Genomic DNA, 16247 nt, shown 5'->3' with positions numbered 1-16247 from the left:
ATACAACAAACCTAGTACATAAAATTGAGTGAACCTTTAAATGTTAGCACTATGTGTCTGCCACACACCCAGTCAGCCATGTGTGGACGCCCTCGCAGACTTGGGCATAACATTTAAATAGAAGGCTAGTATAATCATGGAAATATCTGTTTCCGAATGTCTTTCTAAATCTTATCAATTTAGAAGTAAGAAAGATATCTGTGTTACCATGTTTTTAAGTGGCGAGAAGTATCAGTAAATCTGTTACATTGTCCCAGTGACAGCACACACAAAGCAATTGGAGCGTTAAAGGGGTGGTTCAGGATTTTGGACATAAGACCTCATTTCCAAGTAAGCAAGTGTGATATTTATCAGTGGAGACCGTTTTCAACACGTTTCATCCAGTCCTTCTAATTGCAGAGTTCGCAGGTGCTAGGCTAGCGCAAGTCAACGGTATGTGCTAGCCTGCCACTAAAAACAGTCTTACCCACTCCACAGTACACCCGAGGCAAATAAATTATAACGCCAGACTATCGATGTAAATGTCTGTATTGATACTGTTATTTCTAACGTTATTCTATCCTTGCATTTCAACGATCGCATTACATTTTGAGGGACTAGTTTCTTACCACGACGGAATTATACTTGCTCCGGTTATTAGTACTGCGCCGAAAAGTAAACAGTAAAGCGCACTCCAATGGGGATACTTAGTAGTAGCCTTGGTAATATCAGTCCGCTGCTGAGATGCAAAATGACTACTACCAACTTCAGGGACCAAAGTATAACTATTGCAACGCGATGCGAGGGTAGTTGTATTTCTTACACTATTCTATCAACACAGAGATTTACATCGATTGTCTGGAATTTGCCTCGGGTGTACTTTGGAGTGGGTAAGACTGTCTTTAGTGGCAGGCTAGCACATACCGTTGACTTGCGCTAGCCTAGCACCTGCGAACTCTGCAATTACAAGGACTGGATGAAACGTGTTGAAAACGGTCTCCACTGATAAATATCACACTTGCTTACTTGGAAATGAGGTCTTATGTCCAAAATCCTGAACCACCCCTTTAATACCTAGAACAATGGATGGTCTGGACTGGAGGTATGGAGATGCTAGGAGAACCACACATTGTTAGATCTTTGTTAGGAATTGGCTAAACAGGCGAGTAAGGCGTGATATTTCATTTTTAACTGCTGTTTTGATCACGATTAAAGTTTCATCTTTCAGACCGTTTTGTTGTTTGTCACGAGGCTCGTTCGTTCGTTCGCGGCGTCTCAGGAAATATGGCGGAGGTTTCCCCAGTCCAAGCGAAGCGTCCAACATTTTCGCTCGTCATGGCCCACTTTGTGGCACGAATGGCAGAATCTGCTGGCTTTTCTCGTCTGGCCTTTCCGCTTGTTGGTCGGGCTTTGGTCGCTTGTATCCATGCGTCGGATTGTAGCCACAGCGCATTGTTGAGCTGTTGACTTCGGTGCAGTGCCACTTTCACAAGAGGTAGGCCCACAGCTTTGGTTGCCTGCGAACGAGTCTTGCACAACATGGTCTGGAATCTCATCAGTAGCATTTCTCACATCAGAAAAAGTTTGCAAAGATGTTGACAAATCAGAATTATCAGAGGCTTCATTTGTGTTAACAGCAGCATCATTGTCTCTCATATCAGAAAAATCAGTGTTAGGAATTTCGTCTGTGTTAACAGCAACATCTTTCACATCCGCAGGCATTTTCACTAAACTGCGAAGTCTTTCAATTTCCTCTATTTTCTTTGTAAACAGCAAAGATATAATGGCCTCCATAAATTGAAGCTGTTCTTGTATTGGCTTACACGCTCCAGTGCGAAACCACCACTCACATATCTCATTTTCGCTATTGTCAATTGAGATGCCTTTACTTTGTAATTTTTGCAGTGTGCCATCTAGTCTTTTCTTCCATACATGAAGTAGAACCATTTCACTTAACTGTCCATAATTGTCCATGTTCGTTTTTCGTTTAATGGAGAGAGCTAAGTTATGGATGTTTTTGGTGAAATTTTACGCAAGATAGCCACGTGTTGGCAGTGAAATAACAATCAACAATCCGTAACGTGTTTCCAAAGAATTATCTCTCTATGAAATACTGTTCAATCATAGGCCATCTAGGCCTAGGCTCCAACCCCAACACCTTTTAGCAATATTCCTTAGTTCAGGGACGGGTTAACATCTTAATATATGTACCGTTTAACTAGGATTCACAGCTTAATTGCTTAGGTATCTGATTAAGCAGATTCCTAACTAGAAATATAACCTCAGGAAAACAACGTTGCTATACGGTTTTGAGATTATCGGATCATCTACTCACCAAATTAAGTATCGAGAACTCAGGTCATCACATTAAATTGAGCACGTCGGGGTCACCACTGTAAAAAGAACGCTCATAAATGATATATAGCCTCGGAAACATAGAGACGTCGAGCTATATCATCACTTAAAGGAGCTTGTGTGGACAAGTAGGGTGAAGAGTTAAATGGCAATGATGTTATTACATAATCGTTGATCTGACTCCATTTTATTAATAATTTGTATCACCAATCAATCTAACTATCTTATCAGCTATGGAGGAGAATGGCATGGCACACTACGGGAATTGAAGATATACTATTGGTAGGCAAATGAACAATTTAATAGGCATTAAGTCTTAAAGGTAAATGTAACCAATATCACTTCAGTTGAATGTACAAGTAAACTCACATGGTCTACTGTAACAAAGTAGCAAATGGTAATAAAGGAAACTTAACCAATTCACAGAGGTAAACTTGACAAGTTAGAGATAACTGATACACCAGATAAAACAATACAAACCCAGAGATAGAGAGAGGGGGAGAGAGAAAGAGAGAGAGAGAAAGACAAAGGGAGACAGAGAGAGAGCGGGGAAGAGGGGGAGAGAGAGGGAGATGAAGAGGGAGAGAGAGGAAGAGCCCCAAGATGGGAAAGAAGACAGAAGAGAAGAGAAGAGCAGAGAGAGCCGAGAGGAAGAGAAGAGCAGAGAAGAGAAGAGAAGAGCCCTGGAGGACCAGAGCCTCCACTTTTATCATTCAATTGGGCCACCCCCGACTCATCAGAGCCTTTGTTGTATGAGGTGGATGGGTGTGGCCCAGGTGGATATCATAACTTTATGCTACAGTTTAATTCTTAATCTACAACTATGCACAGATACATTCAATTGTACCAAAACCATAATCAGACTGTTGCCCACATTACAAGTATTAATTCAAGACCAAACATGAATGTATAATTCACAACACATATTTACAGAGCAATACTGTATGATAATGAGGTTGGCCTATCTCACCACAAGACATCAAGTAGGCCCAGGACTGAGCTATCTCTCAGTAGTGGGGCCAGAACAAGGAACAAATGGTCACACTTTATGCATGAGCGGGTGTTGGGGATCTTTGGCCATGGCCAGCTAAGACAATACAGATCAAACACAGGCATCCACACATGTAAATTGAATGCAAAAAGGCATTCTTTAGAAATGCATAAGATTTGGGCAAAAGACGGGCCTTACACCCAGCCATTGTCATGTTTTGTTTAAATGTGTGTATGGCCTCAACCTCACATTTAATGTAGCTGTTTTTTTGTTTGTAATAGATGCTCAGGGCCGGATTCATTCTTTTTGTCCTGATTGGAGAGATGACTTTGCCATATATCTGGTGTTATAGTGATGGATCTCTATTGCAGTGTAATAATAAAATAATCATTCACGATGGAACTATTGCTCAGACTTCACCACCACCATTTACTATTGAACCCTCTTCAAAATATGCAACTATTGGACAAAGGATTACAGGTACCCTTGATTGAAGTTTATTTATATGTATTTGTTATGACTTAAATGCTTGTTTTTTTAACTAATCCCTTATCAATTCCTGTGATCTTGACTATAATATTAACACATTGGGCTCTAGTTTGTATGACACACAATGCCTATAATTAATAAAACTACTTATTCAAAACCACTCAACACCATGCTACACTGGTGGCACCAGTGCACACATGAGGCAGTTGCCAATACATTAACTCGTTTAAAAGTAAGTTTACTAGGTAGGTTCTTTGAAACATTTGACAATCTAGACAAAAAATGTAAAGTCAACTTCCTCTTGATGTTAGATAAATGCATTATTACTCAACTCATTTGCTCCATTGCGAATCTGCGCATTGTCAAATAATCCAAGCAGCCTACTCAATTAATTAGCACATAGGCTTATTACCGCTGGTTCTCATAAAAATTAGTGCCCATTCAAGTGTCATCCAAGTGTCAAAATATGAAAATCTAAATATTTTGTAGTGGAGTTCAGCAGTAAAAGGCCAATGAAAGGAATACTGCTTGATGCCCGAAAGTCTGACAACAGTGGCCCTGTAGGCTCCTTCGACATAAACTCATTAGGAGGCGTAGGGGCTTTTATGGTGAAATCCTGCGATGGGAGCAGCGTGAGTATATTTTCATTTTATTTTGTCACTAGTCTTATGAATATGTTTATATGTTTTCCAGTGCTGCATTTTACTTTTGAGTTTGAACACTTCAATAAATGTAAGCCTACTGCTGAAATTGTTTTTAGTCTTAATGTTTGCCCTTTGACAGTACAATAATTCAATTATTCTGCTACAGGAAATTGCGTTTTGGTTTTAAAGGCATATCATTTATTCTCCCCTTAACAGTTTACAACCTTTACTCATGAAAATTCAGATACAAATGGTCCATTTTCTGGGTTTCACATCCCTTGGATTGCCCCATCAACTGGAACCTTCTATTTCAGGTAGGCCTACAGTACCTATTGCTTTCCTGCAGTGGCTAAAATAACTAGATGTACCGCATAGCGGTAGAAAATATGACCGCCGCTCAGTCCTGTACATCCGTTCCACGAAAATAAATCACACTAATCAATTTGTCTCCATCTTTTACTCCATCCCCCACTCTTGAAACTTTTGTGCATGCTTGTTTGGCATGCCTGTGTGTGTGCGGCTGCTCAGAAAGTAGCCTACTGGCGCTGCAAAGGTGAATAGATTGTAGAATAGCCAAAAAAGTTGTAGCATTGTAATAAAAACTTTAAAATCTCTAAACAATCACAAGTAGGGCAGTTCATCACAGTTCATCCATTGCAACTGGATTGATGAAAGGTCACTTACAACTGTAGGCTACATTGTATTTGGGAAAAGCAGAAGGTAGCAGCATAATGTATTTATTTATTTATTATTAAACAAAACAATCCCTGTGAGTTCCATGCAGTTTTCAACAGCTATCAAGAAGAGAGGTCATGCCATGGATTTTTGTGAATGTTTCTTCTTCTACATATGCATAACTTTAGTCATCTAGTTCATATGATATTCAGCTTTATTGTCAATGCACAAATTAAATACCAGTAGTCTAAAACAAAATGCAGTTTTACCCAGTGGTGCAAATAACTGACATGTCCAAAAGGGCCTTCATGAATTGCATTGCTAGACTGTTCATACACATTTTAACGGGCCAAGTTGAAGAGCTACCGTCCGTTATTGTTCGTGCAAATAATAGGCTGATTCATGTTCCCTTGCATTTTGCAACTATGAGGTCCATGGTTAGTCTGGCTTTCGCCAGACCAAGCTCGATCGGAACCAATGGCTTACAGTATCAAGCGGACTTAAGCTGCCACCTCTTGGCGAAAAGTTAATAGTTTTGCATATCAGTAGTAGCCTAATACATTTCACGCAGCTGTGTTAATCACGGAAAGCGCGAATGAAGTGGACACTTCTAAATGGAACCCAACCCACTGTACAGTAGCTCAAGGTCTGTGGCTAAAGCAGCCATAATGAAAGCGTTATCATTGTTTTGGATACTTCACACACACACGTGTTATCATTAAACACTTTTACAAAAGTAGGCCCACAGTTAACACTTAATGACCTAGCAAATGTTGGCTGGGCAGGCTAGGTACAATAAGCAGGAAAATTAGTCTAGGATGATGTGATTCAACAAACGCAACTTGTGTGTGTGATTAAATAGACACTGGCGGATGCGATAGGTAAATATATATCTTTGCGCGATAGGTAAATAGATATCTTTGCGTGTTAGCACTGCAGTAGCCTGTAGGCCTAAACTCACATGCTAAAAACAATAAGTCATGTATAGTAGCAAGTGTGTTCGCCACTTTCCAAAAGTCTGTCTGACACTTCAAACTTCCGCTGCAAATGCGTCAAGAAAGGTCTCGCCTTAGATCGTCATAATGGCCAATCATAGACTAGGATTTCGGGGTGGCACCTGGGGTGGCCAATCGAATTTCAAGGATGGCCTGTGCCACGCAAAGCCACCCCTCTGGCTCCGCCCCTGGCCTAGTGGGTGTTTGAGAAATGTCCCAGCCCGATGTTTATGTAATAAGGGATAATGGACGACACGGTGGTCTGTTCACAGAAGTTAATTCACGGTCGAGGTTGTAAAACGGCCCCGACGCGAAGCGGAGGGCCGTTTAAACCTCGTAGTGCATTAACTTCTGTGAACAGACCACCGTGGAGTCCATTATCCCGCTTATTCCACTGTTGCCACTTGCGTTGTGTTCATTTCCTGTTACAATTTAAACGTTTTAATCGCTAAACCTGTCTTGTTTGTAGAACTAATTTCTTCCGACACATATCAACTAATTTCTCAACTCACAGGACAAACTGCCGTTACTAGTTCTAAATGGATGGTTGCTACGGCCAAAGGCCAGTCGTTAGTTCTATCCATGGTTCTATCTCTCCCTTTGTCAAGCGGGCGTACCCCAAGATTCTGATGAACTTTAGCTTTGAAACATCGCTATTTTACTTAGCCTGCTGTCATCCATCTAGCTAAAAGCCACCTCCGTCATATGCTACAATGTTCCAATGTTCTGAACGTCTGCATTTTACAGCTCGGATGCAACGTGACATATCATTTAAACTTCACAACGAGTTCGGCGAATTAATATACAAGTGTGATACGGCCAAAAAAATTGATCTACTTCATAGGTGTGCAGATAACATACGGTTAATGTATGGGACCAAACAAATTTTTGCCGTAAAAGTCTAGTGGGGCTACATACCCACCAAATTTCATGTGCCCCGGTGTTTTCGATGTCCCGGTATCGTTGACCAAAAATTCAGGAAGTATATGACAAAAAAAAAAAAAAAAAACTTTGACAATCCCTATATGACCGCTTCGCTAGCGGTGGTCATAATTATTCATACCCCTGGCAAATATTGATTTAATGTTCTTTAATTTTCTCTTCACCAATATGTTTGTTCTGACTGAAAATAACACTGCCACCACATTTTTTAAGACAATGTGGTAGAAACATGGAATCAAAAAAATAAGCGTTTTTATCTTTTTTGACATTTTTATGAAAAATGGCGTGTCCAAAATTATTCATACCCTTTTAAAACAATCACTGGAAACATCTTTATCTGCAATCAAAGCTCTCAAAATGGTTCTTATAATAAATACCTACCAAGCCTCTCCATGTCTCCACAATGATTGTAGACCGCACCTTTTTAGCTGCAATCCGGGTTTTGAGGCAGGAACGATTATTTGCCATCACTCTGGCCTTGTACTCAGTTTTTTGACAGATTGAGGTCTGGACTCTGGCTGGGCCACTCTAAAATGTGACATTGTTCTCTGTTAACCATTTCTTGACTTGGCTGTATGTTTTTGATCATTGTATGGCTTAATGGTCCAATGACGCCTATTGGGGCAGGGCCCAGTTCCCCGAAAGCATCTTAAGCCTAAGAGCGTCGTAAAGTCCCTCTTACGAACGTCTTAAGATTTGCCGACTGTTCCCCGAAACCATTGTAGCTTAAGAGCGTCGTGAAAACACTCGTAGATCTACGAGTGCTCCAGAGTTCTCGTTACCGGCTAAGAGCGTCTTAACAGTACTTCTCACTGAGGTCACAAACAGGACATACAGAGGAATTACAACTTAGAATACATAATCCAATTTACGTTCCCATTCTTTATTGTGTTTACCTGTGATGAATCAGATTTGAGCGTGCAAAATAGCACAGCCTACATTTAATGGTCATAATAATGTGATGAAAAGCGGACAAAAATGCAATCAAGTTATGAAAAGAGACGTTGCCAGAATAGTTTGCCATTATCTTTGCTAAGTGAAGGCTATATTTTATTAGGCCTATGAGGTAAAAGCAGAGAAAGGAACATGTGGTTTAGTCTGTAGGCCTAGGCCTACTGCATCAAAATCTAAGCCTACACATTTCCTCACTTTGTTAGGCTATTCGACTTCTTTCTTATCTTCAAACGTGTTCTTAAGTGATAATAATAAAAATTAATATAATTACAATTATTTATGTCTGTGTGTGGTATATAACCTATTTGGGATGCTTACATGCAGATGTCAAAGTGTTTCTATTTTCGTATTGATGCGAATTAATGTGTAGATCCGAAGTTTAAAGGGTAGGCCTATAGCTGTGAAGTGCAGTCACCTGACATCACCATCAAATTAGAGGATATTTCAGAACTATTAACGTGGACAGCTCCCCTTAAGAGCATCTTAAGAGCAGTTCACGCTATGAGCATGTTCGGGAAACAGTCGGAAAAACCAAATGAACGATCGTAAGATGAATCGTAGAAAACCCTCGTAAGAGCATGTCTCAATCGTTATCGGGAAACTGGGCCCAGGTGTCTTGGCACACTGCCTGATCATTTCCTCCAGAATCTTAGTGTAGCTTCTTGCTTTAGTGTTACCGTTTACTTTGAGAAGGTCACCAGGTCCCCCAAGGACCAAGAAGGCAAGAAATGGTTAATTGAGAACAATATCAAAATTTTAGAGTGCCAGAGCCGGAGTCCAGACCTCAATCCGTCAAAAAAGTGAGCACAAGGCCAGAGGGATGGCAAATAATCGTTCTTGCTGTTAAAAAGGTGCAGTCTAGAATCATTGTGGAGACATGGATAGGTATTATAAGAACCATTTTTTGGGATGTTTCCATTGATTATTTAAAAAGGGTATGAATAATTTTGGACACGCCATTTTTCAGAAAAATGTTAAAAAAGATGAAAATGCTTCTTTTTTTGATTCCATGTTTAACCCACATTGACTTACGATCTTTTCGCATGTGGCAGTGCCATTTTCAGTCAGAACAAACATATTGATAAAGAGAAAAATCAACACTGAATCAATATTTGCCAGGGGTATGAATAATTTTGTTCTTAACTGTATCTATTTGTTTTTCTTTCTTTCTGTTTTCATGTATGATACACTGATGTAGCTATCACTGTTGGGCAAGTTACTTCAAAATCGTAATGTACTATGCATTACTTATTACTGTCATTTCAAAGTAATTTGTTACATTATAATATTACTGTCTCTGAATTGTAAGGCATTACACTACTATTAAGTTACTTTCATCAAAATATCTAGAAATATGGATTTGCCATTCTAAATGCAGTTTATTACGCTCAATGCAGCTTGCTCTTCCAATGGAGGGAGATGTGGTATAGCATAATGACTGAGCTAGGCTTAAGGCAACAGTAGAATGCAATAGGCGCAGTGCTCATAATACAATACAAGGAACAATCATAGTCAGAATTTTGTTAAAAACCGACAAAAGGTCAAAGTCTGGTAAATTGTGATAGAAATACTGTAACTTTAAGGCCTAGGCCTACTCATTAAAATCAATAGAGAGCCTACTATATTGTAAATCAAAGCTTAAAGGAACCGTATGTAAGATTGTGGCCAAAACGGGTACAATCACTTTCAAATTACTGTAGAGCGGTGTATCCCCTTCCCCTCCCCTCTGACTGGCAGAGTTGGCAACCGGATGACGAAACACTACTGACTTTGTGATTAGTAGATAGGTGGAGGGTGGCGCATTAGGCCAAAACACAACATGACAACATCGACATCAGTTGAGGGCTGCAACTTCACTTTTTAAATGACAATATCCTGGCCAGACTACTGTTGTCAGTGATATAAGTATTTGAAATGAACATGATTTCTTAATGTCTAGTATCATATCAGGGCAATTTTAATTGAAATACATTTTTTACATACGGTTCCTTTAATAAAGACATGCCAAGATGGTCGCCATTTCAGTGCCCTAAGTGAGTGGCTTTGAGTGAGTGACATTTAAATGATAACTCAAACACCTAAAGTAAAATAAAAGGCCTATTATTTACAGACCATTACTGTGTATTTTTAAACATTAATTTCTGAAGAAATGCTGTTTTACTTATAAATGGTGCACTGTCACTTTAAGAGCATTGATCTTTACGTTGTCATGCCCTTTTGCCAGCTCTTGTTTACAAGCCTTATTTGTTTGAGTTACATTGATAGCACAATATTAACAATAATATGCACAATGTTAAGTTGTTTAAAGCAACCTTCATTGCTTTGGAAATGGAAGTATGCAATGACATGTTCCTTCACATTTCGTTTTGCGAATACAAGTGAATTATGAGCCTGGTATCCACCTAGCTATCTGAATGGAATGCGTTTCAGTCGACTCAGCATATCATGTGCTTCATGTAGCCTAAATGTTTGGAAAACGAATGATTGAAGACCCACCAATTCTAGTACTACGTGATTGAGAGAACCCAAAAGGTATCAAACTTGCATGTAACATCGTGTTAGTGCATTTTGACATTGTAAACGTTATTGATGAAGAGTGAAACGCAGTTTGCAGTAAAGCTACTATTCATTGGTTACATTTGGGTGCCCCCTCTGTCCTTTGGTGCCCAACGCAAAGTGCGTGATGCGCGTGGTGGGAGCGGTGGCACTGCCAGGCTACACAATCTTTTTCTGCATTTCTATCCCTTTATTCTCTTCAATTCAAGTTCACAGCACAAAGCTGACATGCACAACAGCATAGTTTGTGTTTTATCAAGAATCAAAAAGATTAGCGTGGCACTACTTTAGATGTTTCATTAATTTACTTGTGCTATTTCGCGAGCTGAGAGATCTTGCGGTTTCGCACACAAAGTGCACTAACTATTATGTTCTTCATAGCCTTGTCTCTGACGAGATGAAAATAATGAGCGTAGGCTTATGTCCATCCCGCAAATAGAGTCCGCCTGCGAGTCTGCTGCAGCCACAGTCATATTCAACCAGTATCAGGAGATAACGTTCTACTATTTTGCGCGGATTTTTTCTCCTCTGTTGTTCTCGCGTGGTGTTTGAGAATATGTATCAAAACAAAACAAGCGCTTAATTTTGGGTTAAACTGCATTGTAACGCGCGTTACTGAAGTTTGTACCGAGTAAATATTACCCAATTTTTTTTTGTAATGCCTTACATTACCGCGTTACCGCAAACAGCAATATATTACAGTAATTACATTACTTTTGTAACGCGTTACTCCCAACACTGGTAGCTATAGGCTACTCAATTTCTATTCAGAATGTGAGTCTGATTTCTATTCAGAATGTGAGTTTTGCATTGGGACATGATTATTGGCCATGTTTCAACCAATACAGGGGGGAATGCCTTCCCAGCTAACAATTTATGGTTTCCAAAACGTTCTAGGAACCATAGTTTTTGGTTTCGGAAACGTTAGTTTTTGGTTCCCAAACGTTACCCTAAGGTTAGTTTTTGAGCAAGTTTTGGTTCCCATGGAAAGTTTGCTGAACGTTCCGGAAACGTTAGTTCTTGGTTATATAAAACGTTCCCTGAACGTTCCCCTAACGTTATCTAAAGGTTACAAACTTTAGAGAACCTTCCCCTAACGTTCCCCAACCGTTGCAAACTTTAAAAAACCTTCCCCTAACGTTCCCTAACCGTTGCAAACTTTAGAAACCTTCCCCTAACGTTCCCTAACTGTTCCCATAACGTTCCCTAACATTTAGGGAACGTTCCCTTCCCTAAATATTGCAACCTTTAGGGAACCCTCCCCTAACATTGCAACCTTTGCATACTAATTACTTTAAACAGCACGAGCAGGAATGCATTATTATATATTAGCAGGAAAGAATGAACTGGCAAAATCGATGGAACTTATAACTTTAATATAAAATTATCAAAAGACAAAAAAAACAATATAAAAGGCCTCACTGTATAAATTAGACTTCGTGTTAGCTAAGTATATTAACATAAGGCATTTGACTTTGGTAGGTGCTACATTCAACAAATAGACACACTGTACAATAGACAACAATATACATTGTGGCAGATACCAACACAATATACAAAGACATAATACCAATACAAGTACACATGGAGTGGGCTGTTGAGTGCAAAGTAATAGTGCAAATGTAGAGTGCAAGACGTATATTGGAATGATAAAGTATGTAATGGGCAGGTAAACGGTCAAAGTGGGGATGACCCCACTTATCTGCAGTTCAGGAGAGTGACGGCAGTGGGAAAAGAGTTGTTCTTGTGTCTGGTTGTTTTTGTGTGCAGGGATCTGTAGCGCCTGCCAGAGGGGAGGAAGTTAAAGAGTGTGTGTGCAGGATATGTGGAGTCTTTGGTGATGGTCTCTGCCCGCTTAGGTCCAAGAGTACAAGTCCTGGAGGGAGGGCATTTTGTTCCTCCTCTCCTGCAGCTCAGTGACTGTCGAGCAGGACGACAGCAATATGTCATCGACTGGAGCAGAGGGAGGTGACTGGGAGCTCCTTAAGAGCATGAGCAGCTCATCCATCTTCTCCTCAAATGCGTCCATTCGCTATGCCATGCGGTAATGGTTGTCCTTATTGCTATGGAAAATGGATGGTGTTAGTTTTAGTTGTTAAATACATTATATACCTGCATATGTGAACAAATTAAGTGAGTGTTCCTACCTCTTATTTCCGTCTCCATGGCCAAGCCACCTCCCTCTGTGTGATGAGTCACTTGTGCTGTTTACAACAACAAAAAAGTTACTTACTCTCAAGTTCCTTGTCATGAAATTGTATTTACTTGGAAATGGAAAATTCAAAGACACTGTACCTTCAACTGGGTCCCAAGATGAAGTGGCAGGCGTTATAATAGACCCATCCAGCTCTGGGCAATGAGCTGGTTGCCTGTGTGGTGTTGACTCATCTAAAAAGAAATTAAATATGAATATTGGTCAGTTAATTTATGGTAGGTTTCTTGCACATGACATTTGCAAAAGATAAACCTATGCTGTTACATTAAACAATCGCTAAAAAGAAAAACTCACATGCAGGTGGTGGAGGCAGTGACATCTGCTGACCTAATAAAAGGCAGGAAGAGACAAATACATCAGAACAGTAACATGATATGCACTAGGTTAATAAACATGAATGTCAGTAGTTCCATGGTAGGAAATATGACTCAACTGGTTTTCTTAAATAATACATGTATAAATGTTAACTTACAGACAGGGCTTCCAGGCACACGCACCATCCTGGAATGCTTTCTTGCTTGCGGAACGGATTCATCTGAAATAAAAGACCATGCAATCTGCACTGATTGCAAAAAGAATATTTGAATTGTGCAAATAATGTAGTCTGTATTTAAGAGGTCTTACCATCACGTGACCATGCACTGCCTTTTGTTGACGCTCGCATCTTCTTCCGCCTCAATGCTAGAAGTGTCCATCAGCCGCTGACATTTTTCCATAGCTTTGGTGTATGAATCTACGTTAAGAGAACAACGTTTTTGTGAGCCAGTAGTAGAGCAAAGCAGTATTTCCATATAGAGAAAACTATTATTGATAGTATTGCAGCAATCAGTCATCTGTACACAACCAGATTTTCTTAACTGGATATTTGGCCCAGCTTTTGACTTGATTTTTGTATTGTAGCCCAGAGAATTTCTAATGGGGAGACACAGCATCCATAGAAATGCATGGGCGTAGACCTCAGACCTCTGAAGTTCGCCTACAAAAAGGAACCAAAACTGCCATCTTTGCCTATAAGGAGATCAGGGTTTTAATTTAACCTAACTACCTATGACAAGTTACATTGCAAGTTAGGTCTGGGGTAGCAAAAGTCTTAACGTAGGCCTGTTGAAGATCACAGTTAGCCTACCACTCGAAGGCAGAGGACAAACGTGTGTTGAGCAAAATGTCTGCATTTCAGACTTCTTCGTCCACGGGAGAGTGCAATAATTCTCTCCCCATGTTATTTTCCCATAGCAAAAATTGCAAGATAGGCTACCGGATCTCAGCTTTTTGAAGGCAAAATTCAGAGGTCTATTCACTTGAATCGTCTATCCGATCAACTGTGTTGCAAAATGGCCGCCGACAGTGTAGCCTACTATAGCCATCTCTATGGCTCTAGTGTAGCCTACATATGCAGGACTGTTCAGTAGGTTATACCAACTTAAAAAGCCTCACCATCTCAGTATACCCACTTAAAATAGACTAGGATACATTTGGGGTTGATCACAGTATAGCCTACCCACTACAGCTAACTAGCCTACATCACAGTAGCCTAGATCCAGCTACATACAGTAGGCCTATATCCACTAGCCTACACCACTGCTGCCGAGTGACTTGCCTAAAAGGACTGACTGTACACTAAAACTAATTAAAAGAAACGGTAGCCTAGTGCTATTATTTGTAACATCAACGTGAGCAGGTTAACACGATGACACAAAACATACAATGCTGCAAAACATAACACGTTGAGAACAGCTCAAACAAAGACGAACGAGCAATGTGCTCTGGTAAATTACAAACTTGGCAGAATCGGAATATAACAAAGCCCTACAAGTGAAAGGACTTAAGGTTAAACCTCAAACCCTTGCATTACAACCACTAGGCCTACATCATGAAACTGTAACATATTTCACTTACTTTCGTGAGATCGAATTCAAGACGAGTGTAATCCATTCCAAGACTTCTTCCAGCGGTGTTGAAGAATCACGGAATTCAAACAGAGACCGTTTACGGAAGTCAGGACAAGACTTCAATCGATCACCTGAAAGCAGAGGCGCTGTCTTCCCCCTACTGGCGTGGGGGTAGGCCTACGTGTAAGGGAGAGCCTGTCTGATTGAACTGGTGAATTGTGAAATGAAATAAGTGAATTTTCTTAGTTGTGAAAAGTGTTCTATTGATAGATTTTTGTTTAAAGTTCACCTAATACGTAAAAAAAAGCACAAAAGTATATATTTTTTATTTAGTAAAATTGATATTAGCCTAAAATAAATATTATCTTGATATGATGTTTACCTTACTTAGATTTTATAAGACCAATCATTTGAGTGGATCTAAATCAAGTGACTGCAAACATTTTGTATGTTACTTCAAAAACTGAAATGGAGCTTGTGTTGTTATTGTCTCCAGTTTCTAATGCTGATAGAGGCGCAATCAATCACACAATGCTATATAACACATTTAACACGGCATGGAATTGGAATGAATAGAGACGCATTACCATTGACGTCATTGCCACCTAATCAGAAGCCTCGAATGCAAATAATGTAACATGTGTGAATGTAAAATGGTAATGGTAGGCTACAGGAACAAATGAAACATGTTCTGAATGTATTCTAGTGATAGCAGAAAACTATTATAAAAATATTTTATATTTTATTTACCGAAGTATTATTGTTTGTTTAATCCAACGTGAAACTGCAATCGGTTCTGAATGCAGACCAGGCGTTGTCTTCCCCCTACTGGCGTGGGGGTGTAACGGTTGGACTTTTATATTGAGCTAAGTGAAATGTGAAATGTAGAAGTGAAAATTGTTTTATTGATAGATTCGTGTTTTAAGCATTTTCACTTCATACGGTTACAAAACTGAAATCAAGCACAAAAGTATTGTTTATAGCAAAATTGATATCAGCCTAAAAATAAATATATTCTCTTACTCCTTATCTTAATTTGATTACATAAGGCCAATCATTTTTAGTGAATATCAAGTGACTGCAAACCTTGTATATGCTAGGCCTACTTCAAAAACTTAAACGGAGCTGGTTAAAATAAACATGTCAAAACAGCACTCAGAACAACCAAAAACAACCAATAACAACCAAACGGGAACGTTGTGTGAAGGTACTGTGCAACCATAGGAGAACGTTTTGGTTGGTTGGTTCCCTTAACGTTTAGGAACGTTAAGGAACCCTTAGGTAACGTTCCCTAACCGTTAGTTTTTGGTTTGGTTCGAACTACCCTTTAGGGAACCATACACTAACGTTCCCGAACGTTCCCTTAACGTTTTGTGTTAGTGGGGTTTGCACATAATTGGATAGACCTTACCAATCGGAGCAATGAAATAGCCCATCGTAAATCCTGTAGGCCAAAACATCCATCTTTTCCACAAATTACTTAAAGGATAATTCCGGTATTTAGCACTTTGAATCCCTTTTCTGGTTTGTTTTGGATGAACTAGAGTGGTGGAGACTGAAATT

The 16247-nt window shown here is 39.7% G+C and overlaps 1 protein-coding gene and 2 long non-coding RNA genes across 3 annotated transcripts in view; 1 reads left to right on the top strand and 2 right to left on the bottom strand.

The window, feature by feature from the left end:
- Window positions 1-712: 712 nt before the first annotated feature.
- The window catches only part of LOC143142518 (adhesion G-protein coupled receptor G7-like), a 28400-nt gene continuing 12865 nt past the window's right edge, over window positions 713-16247 (top strand). Inside the window, exons 1-4 of the mRNA XM_076303455.1 lie at window positions 713-785; window positions 3607-3805; window positions 4304-4446; window positions 4675-4772. Coding sequence (XP_076159570.1) covers window positions 3607-3805; window positions 4304-4446; window positions 4675-4772 — 440 coding nt within the window. The 5' untranslated portion in view covers window positions 713-785. The remainder of the gene's footprint in view (window positions 786-3606; window positions 3806-4303; window positions 4447-4674; window positions 4773-16247) is intronic.
- On the bottom strand, window positions 11940-12869 carry LOC143142520 (uncharacterized). The gene is made up of 2 exons (XR_012990939.1): window positions 12728-12869; window positions 11940-12643 (listed from the first exon to the last, which is right to left on the bottom strand). It is a non-coding gene; the product is annotated as an uncharacterized LOC143142520 (long non-coding RNA).
- Window positions 13084-14890, bottom strand: LOC143142521 (uncharacterized). Its single transcript, XR_012990940.1, has 4 exons — window positions 14692-14890; window positions 13420-13528; window positions 13268-13330; window positions 13084-13122 (listed from the first exon to the last, which is right to left on the bottom strand). It is a non-coding gene; the product is annotated as an uncharacterized LOC143142521 (long non-coding RNA).

This window comes from Alosa pseudoharengus, unplaced genomic scaffold (genome assembly GCF_046254945.1).
Source record: "Alosa pseudoharengus isolate Yale_2024_CS ecotype anadromous, Long Island Sound unplaced genomic scaffold, YU_APseudo_1.1 YU_APseudo_1.1_scf_24, whole genome shotgun sequence".
In the NCBI taxonomy this organism is placed as follows: Eukaryota; Metazoa; Chordata; class Actinopteri; order Clupeiformes; family Clupeidae; genus Alosa; species Alosa pseudoharengus.
The sequence above is the reverse complement of the archived record's forward strand: the minus strand, read 5'-3'. Positions and strand labels throughout refer to the sequence as shown.